General features: G+C 37.5%; 1 protein-coding gene across 1 annotated transcript; it reads left to right on the top strand.

Annotated features, from left to right (window-relative positions):
• The first annotated feature begins 9,625 nt into the window (after positions 1–9,625).
• Positions 9,626–12,153, top strand: LOC118406253 (macrophage mannose receptor 1-like). The gene is made up of 3 exons (XM_035806182.1): positions 9,626–9,697; positions 10,814–11,100; positions 11,450–12,153. Exons 1-3 carry the CDS (start codon positions 9,640–9,642, stop codon positions 11,609–11,611), a joined length of 507 nt encoding a protein of 168 aa, XP_035662075.1. The 5' UTR covers positions 9,626–9,639; the 3' UTR covers positions 11,612–12,153.
• Positions 12,154–24,178: the final 12,025 nt, after the last annotated feature.

The raw sequence follows: 24,178 nt of genomic DNA, 5'->3' as shown, positions 1-24,178 counted from the left end.
TCTGTGTCATGTAGGAACTTTGCCAAGACGTCAGACAGACTAGAAGTGGTGACCGCTTTCTTTTTGGTGTTTGGATTGTCACTGAAATTACGCCTCTTCACACCCTTGGAACCAATAGTGTTGGGGCCACAGAGAGTAAAGTCCATGTTCCGGCCGGCCATGTTCCGGCTGCAACGTTCCCATCATCCCCTGCCTCCTCTTCGAGTCCTTCCTCCAAATTGTCAGTGTTGACAATCTGAAGCATAAGTGCATCATGTTGCTCAATATATTGCTGTGAACACGGATAGGAGTAAGACATTCTTGAACATTAATTCACCAATGCACTAACATACCAATACTTACAGATCCCAGGTCTTTTGGTAGTTTTGAAACACAGAATTGATCCAAAAACCGGTAGCGTTCCAGTTTCAGCCTAAGGTATTCCGTCCGATGAGACGATGTCCTCAGCTTCACAAAAGTAAAGAACACTACAACATCAGATGTGAAGGGAAACCACTATGAATAACTTTCCCCGAATACTCCATTTTAGCATAATACATTTGAATTTGAATGACAGTGGCAAGGGACATGGAACAATGACCAAAATAATAGCAATTTCTTCCCAAGTTAGGGAACTTTTCATATCTCCACTTCAGAGATAATGACAGGAGGAATAGGTGAGACTTACGTTTGATCCCCAGGCCCGACGTCTTTGAGAATTTTTTTCCATCAAGGCATTCTTCTTCTGTTTTTTTTGCCTTGCCGCCAGGCAAGGCTTTACGCCAGCTTTTTTCCATGGATCAATGGACGGACCTTTTAACCCTGCCCTTCCAAAGCCCCTTCCAAAGGCCCTTCTTTCCTTGCCGAGTTTCATGGCTTAGTTAGACAATGGTACATTCCAGGCGAGTATTAAAACGGTCTTCTAGACGCATGTTACTGTATGTGGTCCAGCGTAATAAATCTACGCTTTAACTCACCATGTTCATATAAATATATATCACAAATTGCATCAGAAGGAACTTAGTTTGTAATAAAAAATAATGCATATTCATTGTGGGTCAAAAAGTTTTACAAAACCTGTTTAATGTGCCAATAATTCATCTGACATAAATTATGATAATGAGGGGGAGGGGGGCGACATGTGGAACTCGGGATTTTTAAGCGTAGAATCTAGTCTAACTTACCAAAATAACATAAAATACGCGGCAAGGCACAGCTTTTTTAAAAAGATTTCTTGTTTTAATTCCGGCCGCGCGCGCGGGTGACCCTTGTCCTAAAAAAGAGGATTGGCTTCAAAGAAATTAGCTATAGCGTCTTCAACTTTGTAGGTTGGTCCGGCAGGTTCGTTCTCCTCTTTTTCGAGACTAACATTATCTTCTACCACTTCTTCATGTACGGAGCAACACTCTTCTGGCACCTTTGTTTGGCCACCCTTTTTGCCTTTCTTCCTAGGCGCCATATTTGACTATATGAACACGTATACAAAATACGTAGGGGCGTGGTATTTATAGGGTGTGGTATTCATGACATATGTCCAGGTGCAACTATGATGAATCATTGTCCATCTGAAAGGCGAGCACAGACCTACTGATCTATCATCGACCGCAAGTCGGATGTCGAACGCTCATCAGTCGTGCGACGTACGCCCGATTGACGTTAGTTTGCATATATTTAATGTCTTTAAATGTGAGGGTAATTCTGACATTGTGGCCCCTGTGGTAGTATGCTGGCTGCCTTTTGCACACAATTTCTTTTCTTTCCTCATTTAAAGTATGCCCGCACATTCCATTAATTGGTTAAAAAGATAACGACAACAAAAAAATATATTGATACCTTGCCTTTCTGTGATGAACGTTTTGTGTTATTTTGTCCGCGAGCAAGAGGTCATGGGAGGTTCATTATCATAGATTTTTTTCGCAGACGATCGCACGAGCCTCGCTTTCATGTGACAGGGACAGTTTTCGGAAAATACGCAAGACCATCATTCTTAAGATCTTAAAATCAGTCGTTCTTCCTGTGATCGCGAAGTACGTCCGAAGATCGTGTATAATGTGACAGGGGTATTACCACACTCTGGCACTCTGGTGCTAAGAGTCCTGGAGGGAGGACAATAATGAATTAAACTCTTCAAAAGTCCAGTGTGCGGCCAGTTTGTTATTATTCATCAAGCAAGAACATACCATTAGGTAAAAATTACAAGTATAATTCTTAACAAATCTATGGGATTTGTATATGATAAACATTGTTATCAACTGTGCAAAGGCATGCAATGTGTCAATACTATCACTCACTCACGACCCATGGCCGCAGTGGTAGTAAGGGCTTACTTTACCATTATGAAACATCATGAGCGATGAAGTAATCGTCAAAATACTGTTACGCCTACTCATATACTTTTGTAGAAAATTAAATTCATCAAATGTGTCTTTATAAACTGGACGCAGAACATTAAAAGCGCAGAGTAATCACTAATTTTTATGGTTACTTTTTGATACTCAGATGTAATAAAACTTCAAATGCTCAAACTAAGGCAAATCGATACGGTTTAAAAAATATTTTCTATTTTATCTTATAACGTCTAAACTATGTTATAAACATTTTGTTTAAATGTCTATGATAATATATACAATATATATGTTGATAGATTCATCAGAACTCGGTGTTGGTATCTGTATCTCTGTTATATTCTATCTGACCCTTACCTCCCTCATGGTCTCAATGAAAAGTGGTCGATTTGAAGGTCTCATAAATAAATTAAGGTTCAAACAAACAATTGCAAAATTCACGTGGCAAACAATAACGTCAGGACTTAAAACGTTTCAACATGTAAACATTATAGAATATTCGAAAATCCTTTTCTAAACGCGTTGAAAAAAACAGCACTACAGAAACTCTTTCCTCAAAATTATTTTGACTATAGAGGGTTAATTTACCTCATGCTCCGCGCTTTTGCAACATTGGACAATGATAATTTTAAAACAATACATTATTCATTAGATATCACATGCTTCATTCTGGAGTATGTAGATTTGGCTATTTGTATTTAAACATCAAACTGTCTTGACAGTTCTTGCAACTCCTGTGTACCTCTTTAGTTGCCAACATCTAAAGTGCTGTAGATATTTGTTTTTTTATGATCATTTTATTCGCATGGGCTTTTCACCAGACATATTAAGTATCGTTGGCGCAGAGTTGTCGTATTCTCACGCCACTTATTCCACTATTCTGGTTCCTCCGGCATCGGACAGACGATGAGAGCACAAGGAGAAGAGCAACGTCAGGTGGCTCACGATGGAGAGCCAACTTCTACACACTATGTACCTACAGGTAGGTTTTGTTTTGATTTTTTGAAATGATATTATACATTTTACCCACAATGCTCAAGATAAAACAGATGCATAAGCAACTTTTAAGCTGCCCTTTACACGCAGCAATGTATTATGATTATATCAAATTGTTCTGAACTACAATGTTCCATTGCCCAGACATTAGCATACAGTGAATAAAAAGTCGTGGAGGACCAAGAACTTCTTTTAATCCACTGTATGCCTTTCCATGTTGCTTTCACTATAACTTAAAACTTAAACCACCGATATTACTTCTACTGATATTACTACTACCATTACTACTTCATCGGTTACTACTAAAGCTAGTAAAAGTACTGGCGTATTATGGCTTGATGGATGGAGCGTGCAGAAAATCCGTCAACCAGTATGTGATGATCGGTTTCATTTTAGATCATTGCTATCTCAAGCTTTAAATTTATTTCTGTCCCCGACATGGGGGAGGTGCGTTTACGGGTCGGGCCGAACGCTCAACGCAAGCGCCTAAGACGATCGCCAAATTGTTTGACTGAGCGTGGCAAACAGAACCATGCTTCAAACCTTACTACGGTTAAATGTTGCGAAGTGCGAAGAAGCCGACGTTTTTTTCTCCTTTAGGACTCCTTCTACATTTAAAATCGACTACTAAAAAATTCAAGGGTCTTAGTGCAAAGTGTGCAGATGTTGACACTGCACAAAATCCGTAGTTTTTTTTCTTTTTTTTGGGGGGGGGGGGGGGCAACTTTTAGCCGTGAGCCTCGGTGGGCGTCACTTCACCCTCATGGGGGTAGGAGCATGGTCAGTATCGAACTCAGGACCTACTGATTCTGATTCCAACGCTCTAGGCGTAACGCTACACGGACCCCTTGTAGTAGTAAAATCTACTACTAGTACGACAGAAGCCAGTAAAATCAAAGTGCAATATGTAATTGGTCGGTGCGGCGATCCCTCCCACTTTTAGCACGCAAAGCACAGCGGAACGTCCCCACGTGAACATTAGCGTTTTTTAGCTTAGCTTTTAAAAACTTGAGACATCTTGTAATAAAGTACAATGTAATAGTACGTGTGTATGATGAAAAAATAAATTCATTTTCAATAAAATTTGGAGCATAAGTTCATTTTCCAGAAGTCCTTAATTCACGTTGTGTCGATCGGGCCAGATTAACACAATCATGTTAAAATCTCCTTAAAGTCGGCTTCCTTTAAGTTAGTTTTTAATTCGTTAGACAACATTGGAAAATGAGCCGTTAGACAGGTAACATTCCGTTATTCAATGAGTTTTTAGAAGGAATGGTTAACCTATATTTTAGCATTTTTGGTATTCATCAAAATGTGAAAACTTTAAAAAATCACCAAAAAAAAAACACTCATTATGTTGGAAGTTGGTTTGTTCCATAGTCTATTACTTTTTAAAAGTCAAAACCAATAATAATAAACATGGTACCATAAGAATTGTTCAGAAAGTAGTAAAATTTGCTATTTCGATTTTCTTTCACATTTAGACTGTACATTAGTATTCAGGCAAGATTTTGCAAATGAAAAAAACAAACTCTCAAACCTAATCTTTTTGTCACAGGAATCAAAAATACCATGAAACTATCAGCTACCGACAAAAGCGACGATAATCCTGGTGGCCATGTCCATACGGAAAGGGATGATAACAACACTCTCAAACAGATTGCGGCCACAAAGAAAAGTGGTGACCAGTCGGTTAACATAGAAGCAGGGAACGCATTTTCCATAACTATTGGCGGAAATTTGATTGGATTGGCTGCAAACAATATGTACACGACTGGAACACCCCAGCAATCTGGACACAGAGGTATTTTTGTCGTTTGTATTCTATTGGCATATATAGGTATTGGTACATGTATTCTTCTTGTTTGTATTTTATGAGAAAATATCTTAACTAGATGTGCTTTTCTTCGTCTTTTAATTTGAAGATGAATGATTCAAGTATTGCCTTTCTTGTAGTTAAATGTGGTCAATTTTTTTATTTTTTTTCTGCTCGTGGTTGTGATCTTATTCATAGTATAATGACAAAGGTTAATTCCATTCCTGCTATTTGATATTTTGTAGAACATTGTTGAAGTCATATTCTGGTATTTAACTTTAATTTGCCTTCTTTTCGAGGAGACGTTGATTTGGAAAGGTAGCAATGATCCTCATAATAAGTATATTTATTCTTGCCTTTTGTTGCCTTGGATATCAAATTTGAATGCATTTTTTTCATCTGCCTTATCCGTACAAGAAATTTACTAATTAAATAAGTTGTCTTCTTAAGACCTTCTTAGAAATACCCGTATGGGTTTTGTAGACAATTATGCTATGCAGTCTGCATGTCTTGAGCAGTTGCGCGCATCGTACGTTGCGCAAGGGGTAAATTAGTTGTACGTGCGATTTCTATGCGGGGTCCACGTTACTGTATGCACGCGTACTTACACCTGCTGCATACGTACAGTTTCCTTACCCTGTCTACTCGCTGTACAGGGCACGCGCGTCGACCGTACAGGCACGCAAGGGTGCGATAATTTTGAAACCAACTTTATCACTCTATAAAAACTTGAACAACAAATGGATATATTTCAAAACTACGGGAATACATGTACTAAATGTCTTTATTTCATTCTAAAGTTCATCTCATTAGAATATTGAAAGCTTTATATAACTTTATAGAACGGCTGGTTCTACCCTTGACTCACCCTTGTTAAAACTCTCCTAGTTAATTTAGGGAGGTCTGTGTTCTTCAAATTTTCTTGTTGTTTGTTTGATATCAATATTGTTTGTTATATATAAAGTTTTATTTGCAGCGAAATGAAAATTTGCTTGGTAATTATTTAATGAGTTTAAAATTTTTGTCATGAAACACATTTAGTTTATGTATTTATTTTTTTTTTCATGTAGATACTGGTGAAGTTTCACTTTCAACGAAAAATATGAATAAATTGCATGGGAAACATCCCGATTTCTTAAGGAGTGACACAAAATAGCAACGCTTAAGGAAGAGTCACCACAGTTACAAGTTAACGTTTACTTTCAAATGAGATATGAACGGGACATAAAGAAGAAAATCTGTTTTATTTATTAAAAACATACGCATTTTAGACAATTTCGTTTTCGGAATATTATCTTTTCGAGTATTCCACAGCTTGTGTCTTGCATATAAATAAAAAAAACTGAGACACCACAGTTACAAGTTAACATTTACTTTCAAATGAGATATAATTAGGACATAGAGAAGAAAATCTGTTTTATCTAGTAAAAAACATACGCATTTTAGATCATTTCGTTTTCTAAATATTATCTTTTCGAGTATTCCACAGCTTGTGTCTTGCATATAAATAAAAAAAAACTCAATCACATGTCTGCAACAACCCTACGCAAAACAAAACAAGAATGTTTGCGATTATTGCTTCTCCAGTTTCATCTAGACCACTTAGTTTCATTATAAGATGTATTCTTTGATTTTTTTTTCAATAGAAACACGTAGTCAAAGTCTGCGTATGTGTCTAAAGACCCTCGCTGTTTTTTTAAACTAATGATTCGCGGGGTACACTACCAAAAATGATTTTTTTTTTGTGTATCTTGTTTTTCTTCCTTGCAGAAAATATATCTTTCAGGAAGAAAATTATTCTGTCCCCAAGAAATCTTAGAAAAACGTGCTTGTCCATGGGGCAAGCAAATTTTTGCTTGAATTTTTGACACATTTTTGAGATTAATATTCTTACACGAAGAATACTTTTCTTCCATCAAGAGCAAAAATTCTTGTATTTCTTAAGAGTTATAAAAAAGCAAGCATTTCTAGAATTTTTTTCTTGCATCATAAGAAACAAACAAGAAGATTTTGCTTAAAGTTCTAGAAAATTCTTAGGTGTGAGAAAAATTTTCTTCACCAAAGAAGAATAAGAAAATTAAGATTTTTTGGTAGTTTCTTGTTTTGCTTGTTTAGCTTAGAATTTTATTCTACATTTTCTTCTCGCAAGAATAATTTTCTTCATATAAGAATTGTCTATGGGGTAAGCAAAACGAGCAAATTTTTGGTAGTGTATGAGGTTCCAGCATTCTTTTTTTACGTTTAATCCCATTAGATTTAAAAAAAAAACGGATATGGTCTTATTCATATGATAAGCAAGATAATAAATATGGCAAAGAATAAGCATGATATTGCAAAGGAAGAAAAGGTCTAGGAATGTCTTGCGCATATATGTGGATGTTACAGTTTTCAGATTTAAGTAGATGTAAATCAACATTAAAATTAATAAGAATAATATCTATAAAGTTGTGTATACTCGTATTTTTCGATGATAACGGAGCTTTCATTGTTTCTGGCAACATTTTTTGTTTGTTTACGTCTTGTGGATTTATTGACTTTTATACTGTCATTTTGCCTATTTGACTGCACAGAACTGCCAGAAATTCCCAGATGGAGCAAAGAAGAGGCAAATCCCTATGATAATGATGAAGACGCCGACAGTCACGTGTACCATAATTCCGACTCAGATGACATCAACAGTCTACAGCGGGCTGCTACAGACAAAGAACAACGAGCTGATGAGGAGGAAGACACTACTTCATCAACAGATGTACAAAAGGACGGTTCGGACATGCTAAACAACCCAACATACGTACCTGGTGCACTTCGACAAGATAACAAGAAAGGTGCATATAAATTTCAGAGTGTTTTTTTTTCTATACATGGGAAGAGGGGCACTGCGATCCACGCCCAAATCATGCTCACCATTACCCTAATTAGCAGATCCTCAGACAAGCATTAAGTCCCCTTACTTCTGGGCAAGACTAGATATGCTACTAGGCAACATATGACCGTAGTCTTTATCTGTAACATGTCTACAGCACGTTCTCGTCAACAAAAACCAGGATGCCTCATTCAAATTAAGTTGAAATAGTTTAAAATGCTTTTTAAAAAGTTATGAGGGTAAACCAGTATTACTCCCTGCACTGTCCATCGGCTTCATTGCGTTGTACCCATTAACATTTTCCTTTGTGTGTTTACTAACTGATATCCGTGTGGAGAACAATGACGACGCGCCTCATTAAATGGTGACTGATTTTTAGCAAGGATGATGATGATGAACCAATATCACTACCATTAATAAATTGCATTATATTAAATTCATGAACACATTAATTAATCAGCATTTGCACGTATGACGTTCTGGATTATCTAATTATATATCCCATGTTTATAATCTAAGCAGGTGGGTGTGAATCATATGGGGCTCTATGTAATTCGGTAATTGATAACGCCCAATAAAACCAGCTAAAATGACCACAATGTCGTTGCAAAAATGCACCGTGGTTGCACTAAAATCTTCACCTCTGTGCAAATCATTGATTTGTCGTAGGCCAGACATGGTCATTCTGCACAAGTCTCCGCCCATATCTACTCCGTGGCGTCATCATTGCTGTTGCAGCGGCAGCCTTGCTTGCTTCAGCAGTTATTATCAACATTTACCTTACTGGTACACCGAAGGAGAACAAAGCAAAAATGTATCCGGTCAGTCTCCTCTCTTATTTTCCAACTACACAGCTAGCCCTTGGTGTGCTTTCTCACCTTCTGTCTACATAAATATAATTGGGTCTCTCGTATCTAAAAAAATGTAGTCTAAAAACTGCCATACACAAAAGGTATTCCACAAAGTTAACAAAATGACTGGCTATAAGGATGTGGTGGAGACAATTGCTGTGAAACAACATGGAATGAAAACTTGAATAATATCTACATTCTTTCATATTACCCTCTGTTACTACAATATTAATCGTTTCCTTTGTTGACTAATTCTAGTTGTTCTATTTTCTTTACTTCCTTTACTTAGCACTTGGCGAACCAAACTTTTACAACCAACTTATCTTTTGGGGTCACCGGGCATGAACTTGACACAACGTCTTCACTGGAAAACATGACAACTACCCTTCCTGTCGTAAAAACCACAGCCCCAGCCGTGACAACTCTGCTACAAGACGGAACAACCCCCGTGCCTAACGTTACAACTACCAGGACTGTCGTGACAACCGAACTGAAAGCCGTGACAACCATCCTGATGGATATGATAACCACATACAGAGAGGTAACAAGACCGCTCTTCTTTCGAAGTGTTTTCTAGATCAGTGCATTCTCAGTCTTATTCTTATTCTTAACGTGATTATCCTATCTCGCTGAGATGCTTTGAAAAATCTTAATACTTATGTTTTCTATCAAGTCTCGTCATGCAATGTTGATTTCATATTTTGGTTGCACTTTTCGTATTCATCACAAACATGACATCGCGTTGTTGTTGTTGTTTTTTTGTCACAGTGTTTGTTCGCGACCGGCGTGATGAAACGGAGCAAGATTCTTGGAAATACGAACCAAGACACGTCAACGACCAGGAAAAGTGAGTCAAACAAACTTAGCTAAGGGTACAAATCACTCTTCTGGTTATCTAAATGACTTGTACAATTTGTTTTGCTATTCTATACATTTTGATATGCAATAAAGTGTAACATAGTTTCCACGACCCCATATCTTTGCCAAATGACCCTAACCTTTACAACTGCTGTTTTAATTCTCCTCCACCAGACAACAGACGTACGCAATCTTAAGAATGATAAGAAAGAGGGCTTTATCGCATTTTCTGATAATTTAAGCAAATGAGATCTCATTTACATTATTATTGTTCAATGATGTTCACCTGTACATAACTTCTAAATGCACCAAGTAAGAATTTCCCGCCATTTACCACAATGGCATTATAGTATTTTCTTTTAAATCATGCAAATAACATCTTGATTTTATACTATATACTATAGATATACTGTATACTATATATCTATCAATATTCTTCTCCTTCTCAGTTACAAATGCCAAATGTAGCAATGGCCCTATAATGGAACTGAGCGTGTTTACACTGTTTACTGATTAATTATGCAAATTATTTACAAATCTGCAGAATCAATATGTCATTATATGAACCATCACTTAAACTATCAACACACCAAAAATCATAGCAATCTGTTAACGCCTTGTTAAGTTATTCCCTTTCAAATTCTGACACTTAATTGCAGTTCCAAAACAAGTCGTTAGAGGGTCAAAACCAACTACACTTACCTTCGGCATAAAGACATGTCTACCAATCAAAAAGCATGGCCGCAGCATGTTCAGAACTCGAGATATCAAACCAAAACCAAAACAATGTTCTGATGCAGTACCATAACAGACTGCTAGGGGGCCTAAAAGCTAATTTCCTACCAGCATACCAAATCGATACAATCCATTCAGGCGTTCTTGAGTTATGCTGGTCTTCTACATAGTACGTACAAACATACATTCATTCATGCATGCATACATACATACATACTAAAATACATACATACATACATACATACATACATACATACATACATACGTACGTACAAATGCTACACATTACATAACCTTCTCGGCAAGGGTAAATACCTTCATAGCAATAATGAAAATTCTTTTGGCATTTTATTTTTGTCCACTGTTTTAGCTTCCAGGATTGGCTGCCGCCAGGTCGGATACAAACTCCTCGCCGGAACCTGTATCCGGCTTAACCTCCGAAAACTGTCCTACAAAACTGCAAGAAAGACCTGCAAGAAGGATGGTGCGAGACTAGCCATGCCTGAAACAGAAGAGCTGGACCTCGCTCTAAGGAACCTTGTCCAGAAGGAAGGCCACAACATCAACTTTTGGATTGGCTTGAGGAACAAGGGGGGCTTCTTTCTTCGTAAGAGACACTGGCTTTGGGAAGATGGTTCCAAATTGGGCCATTACAAGGTGAGTACAACAAGACATACCTGTTCAAACGTTTCCAGTTATCAAATATAATTTGTTTTTCAAGGAAGAATCTTAGTCATAATGGGAAATTGGCAAAATATGAGACCACTCTTTTGAAGGTTTACATTGAGGGACTTGATTTTCTCGTATTCTTTCGCAGATGCAGTTGGTTAAACTTTGTTTCCAGCCAAATAAGTATATACTCTATCACCATTAGGTATCGTTTGCCTTTAATTTGTGCTGGATCAGTCTTGACTTTTAAAAAGGATACCATTAATTGGATTTGGTTTTGTGCTATAGAACAACGGTGTATTGCTTTTACTATCAACTGCTCCATTGTGTTTTACAGGGATGGAATCTAGGAGAGCCTAATGGCAAAAGGTGGGTTCATTTGCCGGAATTCAACTTGTGCGTTCGGTACTACTGGGCTGGTCGCACTGGTGATCCCATGTGGGATGATAGCAGCTGTACTCGCAAGCACGGTTTTATCTGTCAAGCTTCTCTGGAATGAACAAGAGTTACCAAAAAGGGCCAAAATGGTAACAAACCACGTTGTAAATCGTGTCCAATATGGGGATTTTATGTGTATTTATCTCACCAGTCTAAAAAGAACTTTTTACCATTATTTTTGCTCAAATTTTTAATTAATTGATCTGGTTACTTAAGTGAGTACTTGGGGGAGGGGCAGAAAATAATCTGCATGTGTCCATATGTGCATGTGACATAATTGGAAAATGCATTCTTCAACGGTGATAAGACGTTTGATGAGGTGTGGTATTCCATACATTCCATTTGTGTAACTTTTTATCGAAAGGACTGCTAGAGTATACCTTCCTGTAACTGAATGTCATAATTAAAGTAAGACTGGTTTTTATCTTAAACACCCCAACGTTAAGGAACCAGGAAAAAATTCTTTGTATGACTTTCTCAGCCATACTCATAGTAACTCTTATTTACTTAGTGGGGACGATAGAAAACAAGTCGGAGTGAGGTTGTAGCAGAAAAAAAATGTGCAGCTTTTAATATGTGCTAATTCTAAGATATCATTTTAATTTTTATTATATATCAATATATGAATTATCAGAATTATTGTCAATTCAATATTATGAACTTATCATTATGTCTTTTTATTAGGAAAGTCAGGGCCAAAATTGTAGACAATTATGTTACTGTCTCTGGAGCAAAATTTAGTTCTGGTGTCTTTAAGGACTTGTATCATGTGTGCACAATTACTACCGAGGTGTACAATGAAGATGACTGAACCAAAAAAAAGGGTTTGTTAAGTCATTTTACCCCAACAATGTGTTTTGGGGGTTTGGAGCCCTCATTTATGCTTTTGTGTCTTTGTTTCAATTTAGAGTGTTGAGAGTGTGCACATGACAGAATACATTACATTAAACCAGTGTAAAATGCAAGAGTTTAAACTGCCACTGGGCAACATGATAGAAGAATTCGTATGACGAAGAGCATGTAGAGTACAAAGAAACTAAAACTACAGGTTATTTATCTAGCTCTGTTCAACTTTCACCAGAAACGCTAGAACATAACTATCAAACTTTTTAACTTCTCAAAACATGTATAATACATTAGTCAACCCTTTTCAGACTGGATGTGTTGGCGGGTAATACATGTGTTATATTTCGTGTCAAATAACGCCGGAACGTACACGCAAAAAAACACCGAATTTGTCGACTTTTCCTAAAATTTTGGTAGCAACATCTTCATATTATTGAATTTCTTATTATGTATCTTTCGATGGTAACTTTTTAGACAGGCATATTTCATAAAATTTGCTATTTCTAGAATGTATTTTCCAGGTTGCCCAACCATATCAAACCTATTTTCTCACCCATACGCATATAGTATGTAACAGTAACTTTCAGAAAGTATCCATAAATCAGGCTAATTCGATGACGTCAGTGGTAACAACCAAAGATGATACACCATATCTTCAGCTCGGGAATAATCCACTACGAAAAGTTTCTTTACCGGGTATATTTTCTGGAAAAGAATTTTCAAACGAACATTTCATTTTGTTGAGTTTTGGAGATTTTTGTTTAAAGCAATGCATTTTATAAATCCAAGATGGCTCATTGATTATAGCATATCCCACCCACAAAAAACGATTGATTCTGCTGCCGTTGCTTTTATCAAAAACAGAAGTCGTATGAGATACTAATATCAAGATTCCTTCTTTTTCTGTTAAATTTGTGTTACATCCCATAACGTTTTTCATGGTATAGCTTATTTATTGTTCAAGGGTACACCTTTTTTTATTGTTCAAGGGAATACTTTTTTATTGTTTAATCCAATGAATTTTACATAAATGACATCATAATGACGTTGTCACGTCGCGTTGTTAAGACCTTAAGCTTGTTTGAATTATCTAATTTTTCGTTTTATTTAATTTTTCAACCATACTAAATACCGTGTACCTTAAATACAAAGGGCTATGCCCTTATAATGGGGCCAACCAAACTTTGAAAAAAGACAATGGAATCTATTATAATTGCAACTATTTACCTGCTGTATATATGGAATGCATATAAAAAATATAATTTTGCTGTAGAATGCACTATATACGATAATTTTGTCTCTATTTTGCCTTGACGTATTCATGTTAAATCTCTGATAACGGCAGTGTGGGACTTTGAAGGGTGTTTTGCTTTGTGTTGGTGATTCTTTGCTCCATGCTGATTAGATAAATGTTACCAGTCTTGAACTCTTAAATATTTGAGTTAAAAAATCATACTTGTGTCAGAATGACTATTCTTTGTATATTCCTGAGTATTTGTAGTGCATATTAGAAATAATCACTGCCTTCCAGACATTTGTCCCCATTCCTGTGTTTGTCCCAAATGTTTTGTTATACTAAACTTTCAACATGTATTTCAAGTGAAAAAAAATGTCAAACAGCATCCAAAGTGTATCTGTACGACAGTATAATTATAATATAATTATAATATATTATAATTATAATATAATTATACAACATTATAGCATCATTCAAACAATTCTAATCTCATTGGATAGAGAATTGAATAACTGAAGTTCAGTGAGAATATCTATAATGCACTACAAATACCCAGCAATAGACAGACAATAGTCATTACCTACATGTATGCAGGTATGGTTTTCAGGGGCGTGGGAATTTTTGGAAGCTGGGGATTTAGGGCGCTGTATCTTGGGAGCGGATGGTGCGAGCAAGACGATTTTTGGTACGTGGGTTGGGGGTGGTTGCTTGACACTTAGGTTCGATTTTGGGCCTCCTGGTGCTTGAACTTGACATTGAATGTGACATTTTTTTGGCACTTTTAGCAGCTGCATTAAGTCAGTACATTGAAAAAGGAAGATATCAGTACTGAATATATCATATGTGACAGAATAACTACATGGGCCATCTGAGACAGAAAAAGGTAGGAAAAGTCGTCTCAACAACTTCAAGGTACTGTGGTTGGTTACATGCTTAAGAAATCCAAAATAAGTAAGGTTCATCCATGCCCAAACTTACACATTGCGAAAATGGAATTTCAGACTTTTGCATGGTGCACAACCAACACGGTAAAAATCTCACTTTTCTAACCACGCAACCACGGACGAATACCCAATAAATTTCATGCAGGCCTGAGGTCTGCGAACTCTTGTTCTGATGGCATTCTGACCCATTCCTTCTCATGTAAAGGGGATATACGGTCCAGCTTCCAGTCCAGGCTACTTTACAGTTGTACCCATAGCGAACAGTATCTGTCCATGTAATATGTATACCATGATATCATTACCCTTGTGTTCAATTTCAAATTGGATAGAATTAAACAAATTGATCCTATATCAAGTGAAATAATATTACTTGTATCTTCCAATTTTTGACACTATTTCAAACTGAACTGATAGCAAAACAAAAAAACAAAAAAAACATTATACTTCTCATATTGTTCAACGTTTATTTCATTCTGTTGGCCCCAACTTGAAATGGCATCTTACATTACACATGTCAATTTTACATTTGAAAAACATTCCGCAATGAAAGACCTTACCTCTTTAACACAACACATGATTTTAGATTTGTCTTCAATATGCCATTGTTGTTACTCTTCAAGTGTCATTTACAATCAAGTTTGATATGAATACTCACCATTCCATATTCTTTTTTTGACCAAAGCAATCCACTCAAAGTAAATAATGAAAAATCAACATATGTTAACATATTATTGATATATTAATTTTCCATCTTCTTGCTTCTATTAAACGAAAGAAAATTACAAATCAAGTATTTCAAACCTCCAAAAATACATCTTTCCACAAAACCTCACAACAACTTTACCTCTCCTTCCTAAATCTCCAATATAGCTTGTAAGACACACTATAAATGGCAAACGTCAGCTTTTTCAAAAGCACTTGTTTTAATTCAAGCTGCTTCTCTCACTCCAGAAAGACGTTATATAAATGTAAATTTTATATAGAAAGTAATTCGAGGAAGTGGTTACACTTACAGGAAGGAACTAGCAAATTATAGAATTTCTCGGGTAACACAGGTGTTTACCACCGGTGAGCAATCACGAGGACAAGGCGTGATCTACACGTAAAGGCAATAAAGGGAAATACAAGGGAATAAAGTAGAAGTCTTCAGGTGTTTACAACGGGCAAGCAATCACGAGGACTAGGTGTGATCAACACGTGAAAGGAAGTTACGAAATGGATTGGAGTAGTAATTTTTACTTTATAATGAAGAAAATCGTTGTGGATATATGGAGGATTGTACTATTATCGGAATTCACTTGCATGAACGTAAATTACGGGTATATCATAGTTTCTTGTCTATAAATATTACCTTTCTAAAGCTTGATTCTTACATTATGTCTAATTCAATCACTACAGTAATTCAAAGTTTGCTACATGATATCTGTTACTTGATTATCGCATAACTGAACTATACATATATTCAAATAGTCATCCTACTGGGCAATGGCCCTAATTGACGCAGCCGCAGTATTTTAGTATAGTATTTTAGCCTATTTTTGACTTGTAACAGAAAAACGTAAGAAACATTTCATATTGGTGAGACAGCGTAGGGTGCAGACGTTCAGGTAAGGCAAAAAAACAAGGTTTTGGTCCATTTTTTTAGACCTGTGCTGACCCCTAATTTGAAGTGGTCAGTACCTTAAATGACGTAATGAAAATCCAAGATGGCGGGATATTTGAAGGTTGCGGCAACTTCCGCTGGTCGTATTTTTTTTAAACCAGACTTTTAGACACTTGAGATAGCGGGCTGCTGTGTGGGGTGAGTTCTTATGACATGGAATGTTCACGGATGAGATTATGACACCCTGAACTTGCCTATTTTTATATTATCGCCAATACAGATTTCCATAAGTGTTCACTGCTCTTCTGTTACAACTGGAGTGTTACGCCAAAGGGCGGTTATACCGGTGTGACAGCGTTTTCGCCCCCCCGTGATCTCGCCCCCCCGGGGGCGAAATCACTAGCGATCTCGCCCCCCCGGGGCGAAATCACTAGCGATCTCGCCCTCCCCGGCTAGTGATCTCGCCCCCCTACCTCGCCCCCCTTTAGCGATTTCGCCCCCCCCAAAAAAAAAACGGGTTTACATGACATTTTAGAAGTTGATTGGTATAAATCACAAAATGTAGTTTCAGAATGATATAAGTACACGAGTTTGATACATAACTCCATTCATAGTATCAATATTAACGTAATTACATGGTAATAAGATAGTTGAACTTGTTTCAGACAAGGAGGGTTTGGTCCCTTGTATTCCCATTATTGCATATACCTGAGTCTTGACATAAGATATATTTCATTGTATTCACCTGTCCTCAAGCAACCTATATATCTCCAATATGAAGTCTCTACAATGAAGTGACCACAAAAGAACTATGTAATGTCTTATTAATTATGCAAATATTAGATATTTATTAGAATAACGCACATTTTGGTATATGCACCTGGCCAAGGGATATCTTCACCTCCAACATGACTGTCTTTTCTAGTATTTAGGAACTGATGCATTTACCCGTGTTTCTTAAGACAGGTACTTTACCAGTGTTTGTGTAGCATTTAGCAACAGCTATATCAACTTGCGCGTAGATAGTGTTTATAATGAGAAACTATTATTCACATGTCTTTTTGTTAGTGCTTTGGAAATGTTTCCAGCACAAGAAAGAAAACACTGTGACAAGTTGAAAACATATAACTGACGTATTCCGTACCATAGACGGTGTTGATTTATACGTTCGCAGTAGCACTGTATTATGCCACCTCAGCTGCAAAAATTGTCTTTTTTCATTTCAATGTCATGTTTGCACCGAACAATATAATATCGACTTTCGAGGTATGACATCTTACGGTACGGTAATAAGGTGCCATATAGGTACCAGGTAACACACCATATACGTTACTCCTCAGGTGCAGTATAGTACCAGGTAGCGCACCTGTAATATGTAGTAGCCAGCTGCTCTGGGGGGGGGGGGGGCGAAAACGCTAAAGGGGGGCGAAAACGCTAGTGATCTCGCCCCCCGGGGGGGCGAGATCGCCGGGGGGGCGAGATCGCTGTCACACCGGCTATAAAGATACAGATACAGATACAACAATACGAAATTGAATGTGAGGTCTGATTCAAGGTTTCCTTTCCTATATCCCTTGCTAAAGCCTCTTTCTGCGTAAATGTTTCATGTTGTTTTATGGCTAAATTGAATTAAAAGATAAGAGTCATTTCTAAATGCGGCGGCCATCTTGGATTTTCCAGAGTTATTCGACGTCATGCACCAAAATGACCTCTAGGTCGGAAAAGAGGGTGCCTATATAAGAGCCTGTATCATAGTATAGATAGGCCATTTTCAGTGGAAAGTTCTTCCGCTCTAACTTGAAATCCCCCAGAATATATCCTTGTGAAGAAGATTCTTTTGTCATTTTAACTCAATTTTGGCTACATGATATTGTTGTTAATTTTATCGCATTTTTGAATGGTTGAGTCAAGCTCATTTAGCCTCCATATATAACTTTGCATACTAGGTTGAAATACGCTAAAGCCTGAAAAAAATATATTGTTCAATTCCATTTTGCTAGAAGATGAAATTTTGGCAGTTTCACTTTGTACCTGGCAATGCAAAAACCAATAAAAATTAATTTTCTTCCCCCAAAAAATAATGAGAATTTTGGCTTATGGCGTATAGAAACGGGTCAATTTCTCCCCCATTGACGATGAAATTATGTTGTTTTCCGGACCTATCTTACCACTAAGAAATCGTCGAAATTAGACGTTTTATATACAGCATAAAAATACAGTTGCAAAAATCTACAGCTCAATAATACATGTAAAGTTGCATGTTAAAACAAATTTTACATCCAATTTGAAATAAATATATGTTAGACATATATGCAAAATTATATGCAGTCAGTTGCAAAAATCTATAAATAAATAACATATAAAATAATAAAATAAATATAAAACATCATTTTTTTTCTTTCTCCAGGACAAATTTCACGATCTACAGAAAGTTCTAGATGGTCTAGAACAAAAACAAGAGATTTTATATTTTGCAAACTCGGAGCTAGTTTTCCACATTTAGTTTTTTTTTTTTTTTAAGAATGAATCTAAGCAATTTTATTTTACAAACCCAGTTCCGGTTGACAAGTAAACTACTTCTACTACTACTGTCAGTCAGTCTATGTAGACTACGACACTACGCAAGTCAACTAAAACGGCAAAGGTGACAACAGAAAGTAAAGAGCGCTAGAGAAATATGGTTACAAAGTGATCCTTATTTGCCACAACAAGCTGCCCATCCACACCGACAGCAATATGCTCTGGTTTCGACATATAGGCTGCAGTACGGATATGGCGTCCATCAGGTGTGAACATCTCCAACCGACTGTTCCATCTATCAGCCACAATGATGCGACCCAAACTATCCACACAGATTCCCGAGGGGAAAAACAATTTTCCAGCTTCACTACCTCGACCACCGAAACGGGAAAGGTAGACACCATTCTTATCATACTTTAAGACATTATCGTTTACCTTATGAACAATATAGATGTTCCCTTTCTTGTCAACTGTAACATACTGTGGCAAATATCCCTCTTTTGTCCACCCAAACCTGCTCATGTTACATGTTGTTTCAGTACCACTTAACCACACGGCCTCTGCGTGCCGTTTTCTACCCGAATAGCGTGTCATTGCAAGTATGATTTTGTCGGAAAGCTTGTCTATGGCAATCCCATAGATTAGAAAGTTTCCACTGCACTTAAATGTGGCAAGGACATGTCCCTCTTTGCTGTACTGAGTGACGGCATTTTCATAAAAAGGTTGCTTGGGGGGTTTTCTGTGCATTGCGACCCATAGGGAATCGTTGCTGTCTATAGAGATGTCCTGTGGTTTCATGTTTCTTGTGGAGAAACTGCGTAGGAAAATTCCCTTCATGTTAAAGACTTGGATTCTTTTCTTTTTCACGTCAGCCACAAATACCTCGTTGGACGAGGACACGGCCAGTCCTCCTGTAGTCAGAAATTGACCAGGACCTTTTCCAGCCCCGCCGAACGTGACCATATCTTTCATTTCTGTTTGTGAAACAAAGTAAAGCAATTAGTACTGTACATATTAGATACTTTTTTTTGGAGATGCTTCAAGGGCCCGTCTACGTCCGTTTGGAAAGAATTCCCAGAATTGTACACGAATTGTTGGATTTTGTTTCCGCGCGTGCGTAGTTGCATCATGCGGGACTGATTACCTCCTCGGGTAATAAGTCGCATGCTACCAATATACATGTGCTTAGCAGTGTTTTCCGTACGCGCGCAAGGCAATGTTTAAAGAATGAACATCTATGTTTGAAACAAGCGTTTTTTTTAGCTTTACACTGATGTACAACATGTGGGACATTGTTGTGAGATAGCGATGTGACAGTTCAACATGTGCGACTTGCTCTGTGTGGTGGGCCGAATCCAGGCAATGATAGACGACCTTATAGGCGTAAGGCGGCTACCAATACTGCGCGTAGACACGCGCGGGTGTCAGAAACTCTGGGCATTTTGCAGGCGCCATTACGTTCCGAACATTGTTACACAAATATAAACAATAATAGAGACGTCGGACATTTGACGTCTGAGGGCCTTCAACTTTGACATATTACCTGAGTTCCTGACACCCACGCGTGCGTCGTAACACATTTACCACCTGGCCTCATGGGACTACCTTAACATTTTACGTAGTCCTACGCGTATAGGAAAAAATAGAAACGTATGCTGACCTTCGCAGTGGTATTCTACCTCCAAGTACTTCTCTGTACTTGGACAGGGGTCTCCAAAGTTAAGGTTAATCGCCGGTACGCTGCAAGATTGTAAGCCCTGACATCTACGCATTACAGAGGTATGGGGGCTGATGGAGGTTGGGCTATTACAAGAAACAATTTCATATACAAGGTTAGTAATGGCACATTAAAACTAATTTGAATTGAAAGCTTGTTACTGAATTGACTTGTTTGAACACCTTAAGGGTAATATGAAAAGATGCCATGCACCGAGACAGATGAAAGTTCAAAACGCAAAGATATGTGCAAATCATGATCATAAACAAGACGATCTTTCGAAAATCTCGATAGAAGATATCTAAGCTTCAATGGTACACAGATTAATCCTATTCAGACGGGGCGGGGGGTGCTTTGGCGGCCTGTACCAACTTGTCGCATAACGTCGAACGGCCTACGCTAGAGCCAAAAAGTTCGGTGACTTTTTTTAAAATTTAGTTGGTACCAATTTTAAACAGTTTGAAAAGTTTTTGTTGACAGGTATTTTTGACGAAAAACATTAAGTTCAGTTCTAACAATATATCTTTAATTTTTTTTCCACATTATTGCTAATTTATTACATGAATAAAGTATAGTATATTAGTAGATGTTTCATAATTTAATGACGTCATCAGCCAAAATCGTAGATTGTAGACCACTGTACCAGATCAAGTGTAACTATTTTATTATCACCTAAAATTCGTCACTATTGTCGATTTTTAGGTCTTTTGCGCTTGCCATACTGAGGGAGATCTGTTGATCATCAGACTTTAAACAAAAACCATGACTTAAGAAAAAATATAGAGGCAATTACTTGTAGGAGGGTATGAATGCAATCGGAGGGCCACTAGGGGTGTGAATACAAATGTTTTTACCTGTTGTAGTTTCCTTGACACTTGGTGTTACAGCGACGGAACAATTTACAGCTGCAGCGGCCCCACTTGGTCCTCCGTCCGTAGAAAGCACCGTCGATCACGAGCAGCCTGTCTGCTGCACAAGACAAACGCAATGTCTTTCTCTGGCAGGCTCTTTCTGTATCGGTGATAGCATCATTTCATCAAACGTCAAACTTATTTAAAGCAAACTGCTGTAAGTGATGTTAACAGTTTGCGAAATATTAGATAATTACAACTTCAATGAAACTTTAGTGTTTATGAATCTATTTATGAAATTCCGTCTCAGGCATCGTTCATATTTTGAATGCTTAGAACCCTGTTTGACCACAGAGGTTAATTGAATTATACACTGGAAGATATCTTAAACAAATTTCATCATCTTTGTAAAATGTAGGACATTGTAGAATTCTTTTTCACAACCAGTGTTTCTTATCTGCATACGCGTAGATGCCTGGCAGACATCTTTCTCAGAGATTCTAACTGGAGTGCTGCTAATGCATACATCGGCGTGTAGTAGCAATCCAGTTAGAAACTCTGTGGAAGATGTAACGAAATATAAGGACATGCGAGATAAAAAATCAATGGGTTTGAAGAGGAATTATCGAATATCCAACTTTGGAAGACAATATAAGCATTGTAGTAAATATCGTGTAAGTACGCTTTTTTGTTACAAGGTAGAAACTGTAATAACATTGTAAAAAATGTTAACCTCCAGATAATTCACATACACAACACATGTCTTTCATATTTTGATGAAAGTTAGACATCCTGGTATCCAAGTTTATCCAAGGACTGTTCAAAAACATATCCAGTTGTGTAAGTAGTTTTTGCATTATGTATTTCATAGCTATGATTTTTTTTTCTAACGCTTATTGTATTTTAATAATACTTACCTATGTGGACTGTTGGTTTGATGCCTTTGATGCTTACAGGGTTGGGTACTTTGTCACCACGGTTACCCTCAAGGATGGGTGGGCTGGTACCATCAGTGGTCCCAAGGCTGGATGGTTCGGTACCATGGTTACTGCCAAGACTGGATGGGTCTGTACCATTAATACTGCCACTGGTAGGTTGGCCATTACCATCAGAGCTCCCGATGTTAGCTTTAGGAGCACGAGTCAGTTCCGGTACACTGAACGTACTGCAAATGTTGATGTTTTGTATGGGGCTAGCCTGAACAAACAAAAAACAGCAACACAATTAATGTTAGCTGACCATTAATGACCATTAACAGACGATGAGTGTCACTTTATTGTGGGCTGTACTTTATACACCATCGAAAGAAACATTCTCTTGGATTGCAAATAAGATTTCTTCCATAACGTCCGTTATATGAATAGTAAGGAAACATTAATATTCCTTATGTAACTAGATAAATCATTTATTATTGATTACATCTGCTCATATCTTTACAACTGTCTTGAGAAGAAGGGGTTGATACTGTACATATCTGCATATATTAGTCTCTGTAGATGTAGAAATATAACACATTTCTTAATTGTGTCTTATCGCTAAGACATGTACTTGGCTTGTTTGAGCATAGATTTACAATAAATTTCTTTCATTATCATTAGTCTGTTTTGATTTTTTTGAGAGTTACTTGATACGTAAATCATTTGAAGAATGGGTGTTGTTGACCTTACCGTTTGAGTGTATTGGATGTTGTGGTAGACTCCTCTGACGAATACTGCGGTGATCGCTCCCACAACGATGCTTAATATCAGGAAAACCGCCAATGCAGCAAACCAGCGATAAATATACCCTGCAAAACAGTCTGTTTGATAATCAACGTTTCGTCATACCTGTGACGCGAAAACGTTCGATACGGGTGTTCCGGACCGGGCCATAACCCCCGTATCGCACAGATTCAAAAGGCGTATCACACAGGCTTTCTTTGAGTAAATCGAACCATTTCGAACGGGCCGATCGTGCGTGTGGCACGGTTGGCAATTCGAATACCTGATTCGGACATTGGAACATTTGCAACACTTTTTTGTTCGAGGGCACCAAATTTGTTCAACTTCTGGTGCATTTTGCATCAAGAAAATGGGTTTTCTCAGGTGGGCACGACATAAATAAAACAATAGATGTTTCCCTTACAGCTGGCAACAGAACCCCCGAAGAACGTGGGGGTCAAGGGGTGCCAGGGGGTATTTTCCTAATAACATTGAGGTGCACTGTTTGCCGGTGGCCGCAATAATAGAGGACGGCCGTGCATGCATGACTAACAGTTTGGCATAATGTCTAGTGCAGTAACTAAAGCCCATACATTATATCCATATTACCTGAAACAAACACAAGAATTGCTATTTGATGAAGTAAACAAACTAATACAACTTCAATGAAAGAATGGAATAGGAATTGACTAGATTTTACTTTAAGTGATGAAATCACCCACTAGTCTAACATCTTGCACGTTGTTAGAATAAAATGTATATAGAGCGAATATATGCATGAAAGGTAGATGAAGAGATTATTACAAATAGGAAATTTATGAAAACAAGGTCCACATAGACCTAAGTCTATATAATGTCATAAAATCACAACAAGTTAACGTAAGGCCACAGCAAGTAAATTTTATGGATGACATGCTCTGCAGATTGCGCTGATAAAATTTCCATAAAATCCATAAAATTTACTTGCTGTGGCCTAAGCCATCTTACCTCCAAATATTTTTGCGACTAAGGGGTTTCGAAGCCTGTGAGCATCAGGGTCATGGCTGTTATCATCTGAAGCTTGTTGCGGAATGTCTGCTCCGTACGTGTCTACACCAGTGTTTTTCTTAGAGTCATCGTTTGCTCCGCCCATCGTATTTGAGGACTGCATCTTGTGGTGATCCTGTGCAGTAGATCCACAGTCTGGTTTTCCAGCTGTGTATGTTTCATT

The sequence above is a fragment of the Branchiostoma floridae genome, chromosome 18 (genome assembly GCF_000003815.2).
Source record: "Branchiostoma floridae strain S238N-H82 chromosome 18, Bfl_VNyyK, whole genome shotgun sequence".
Taxonomy (NCBI): domain Eukaryota; kingdom Metazoa; phylum Chordata; class Leptocardii; order Amphioxiformes; family Branchiostomatidae; genus Branchiostoma; species Branchiostoma floridae.
Note: the sequence above shows the minus strand (reverse complement) of the source record. Positions and strands in the feature narration are given on the sequence as shown.

What these genes read in the sequence shown, in the direction of transcription:
- LOC118406253 (XM_035806182.1), top strand. Translation starts at nt 9,640, where the DNA reads ATGAAACGGAGCAAGATTCTTGGAAATACGAACCAAGACACGTCAACG. An exon ending in CACGTCAACGACCAGGAAAA is followed by an intron (nt 9,698 to 10,813) that starts GTGAGTCAAACA and finishes CCACTGTTTTAG; the next exon opens with CTTCCAGGATTGGCTGCCGC. An exon ending in CCAAATTGGGCCATTACAAG is followed by an intron (nt 11,101 to 11,449) that starts GTGAGTACAACA and finishes TGTGTTTTACAG; the next exon opens with GGATGGAATCTAGGAGAGCC.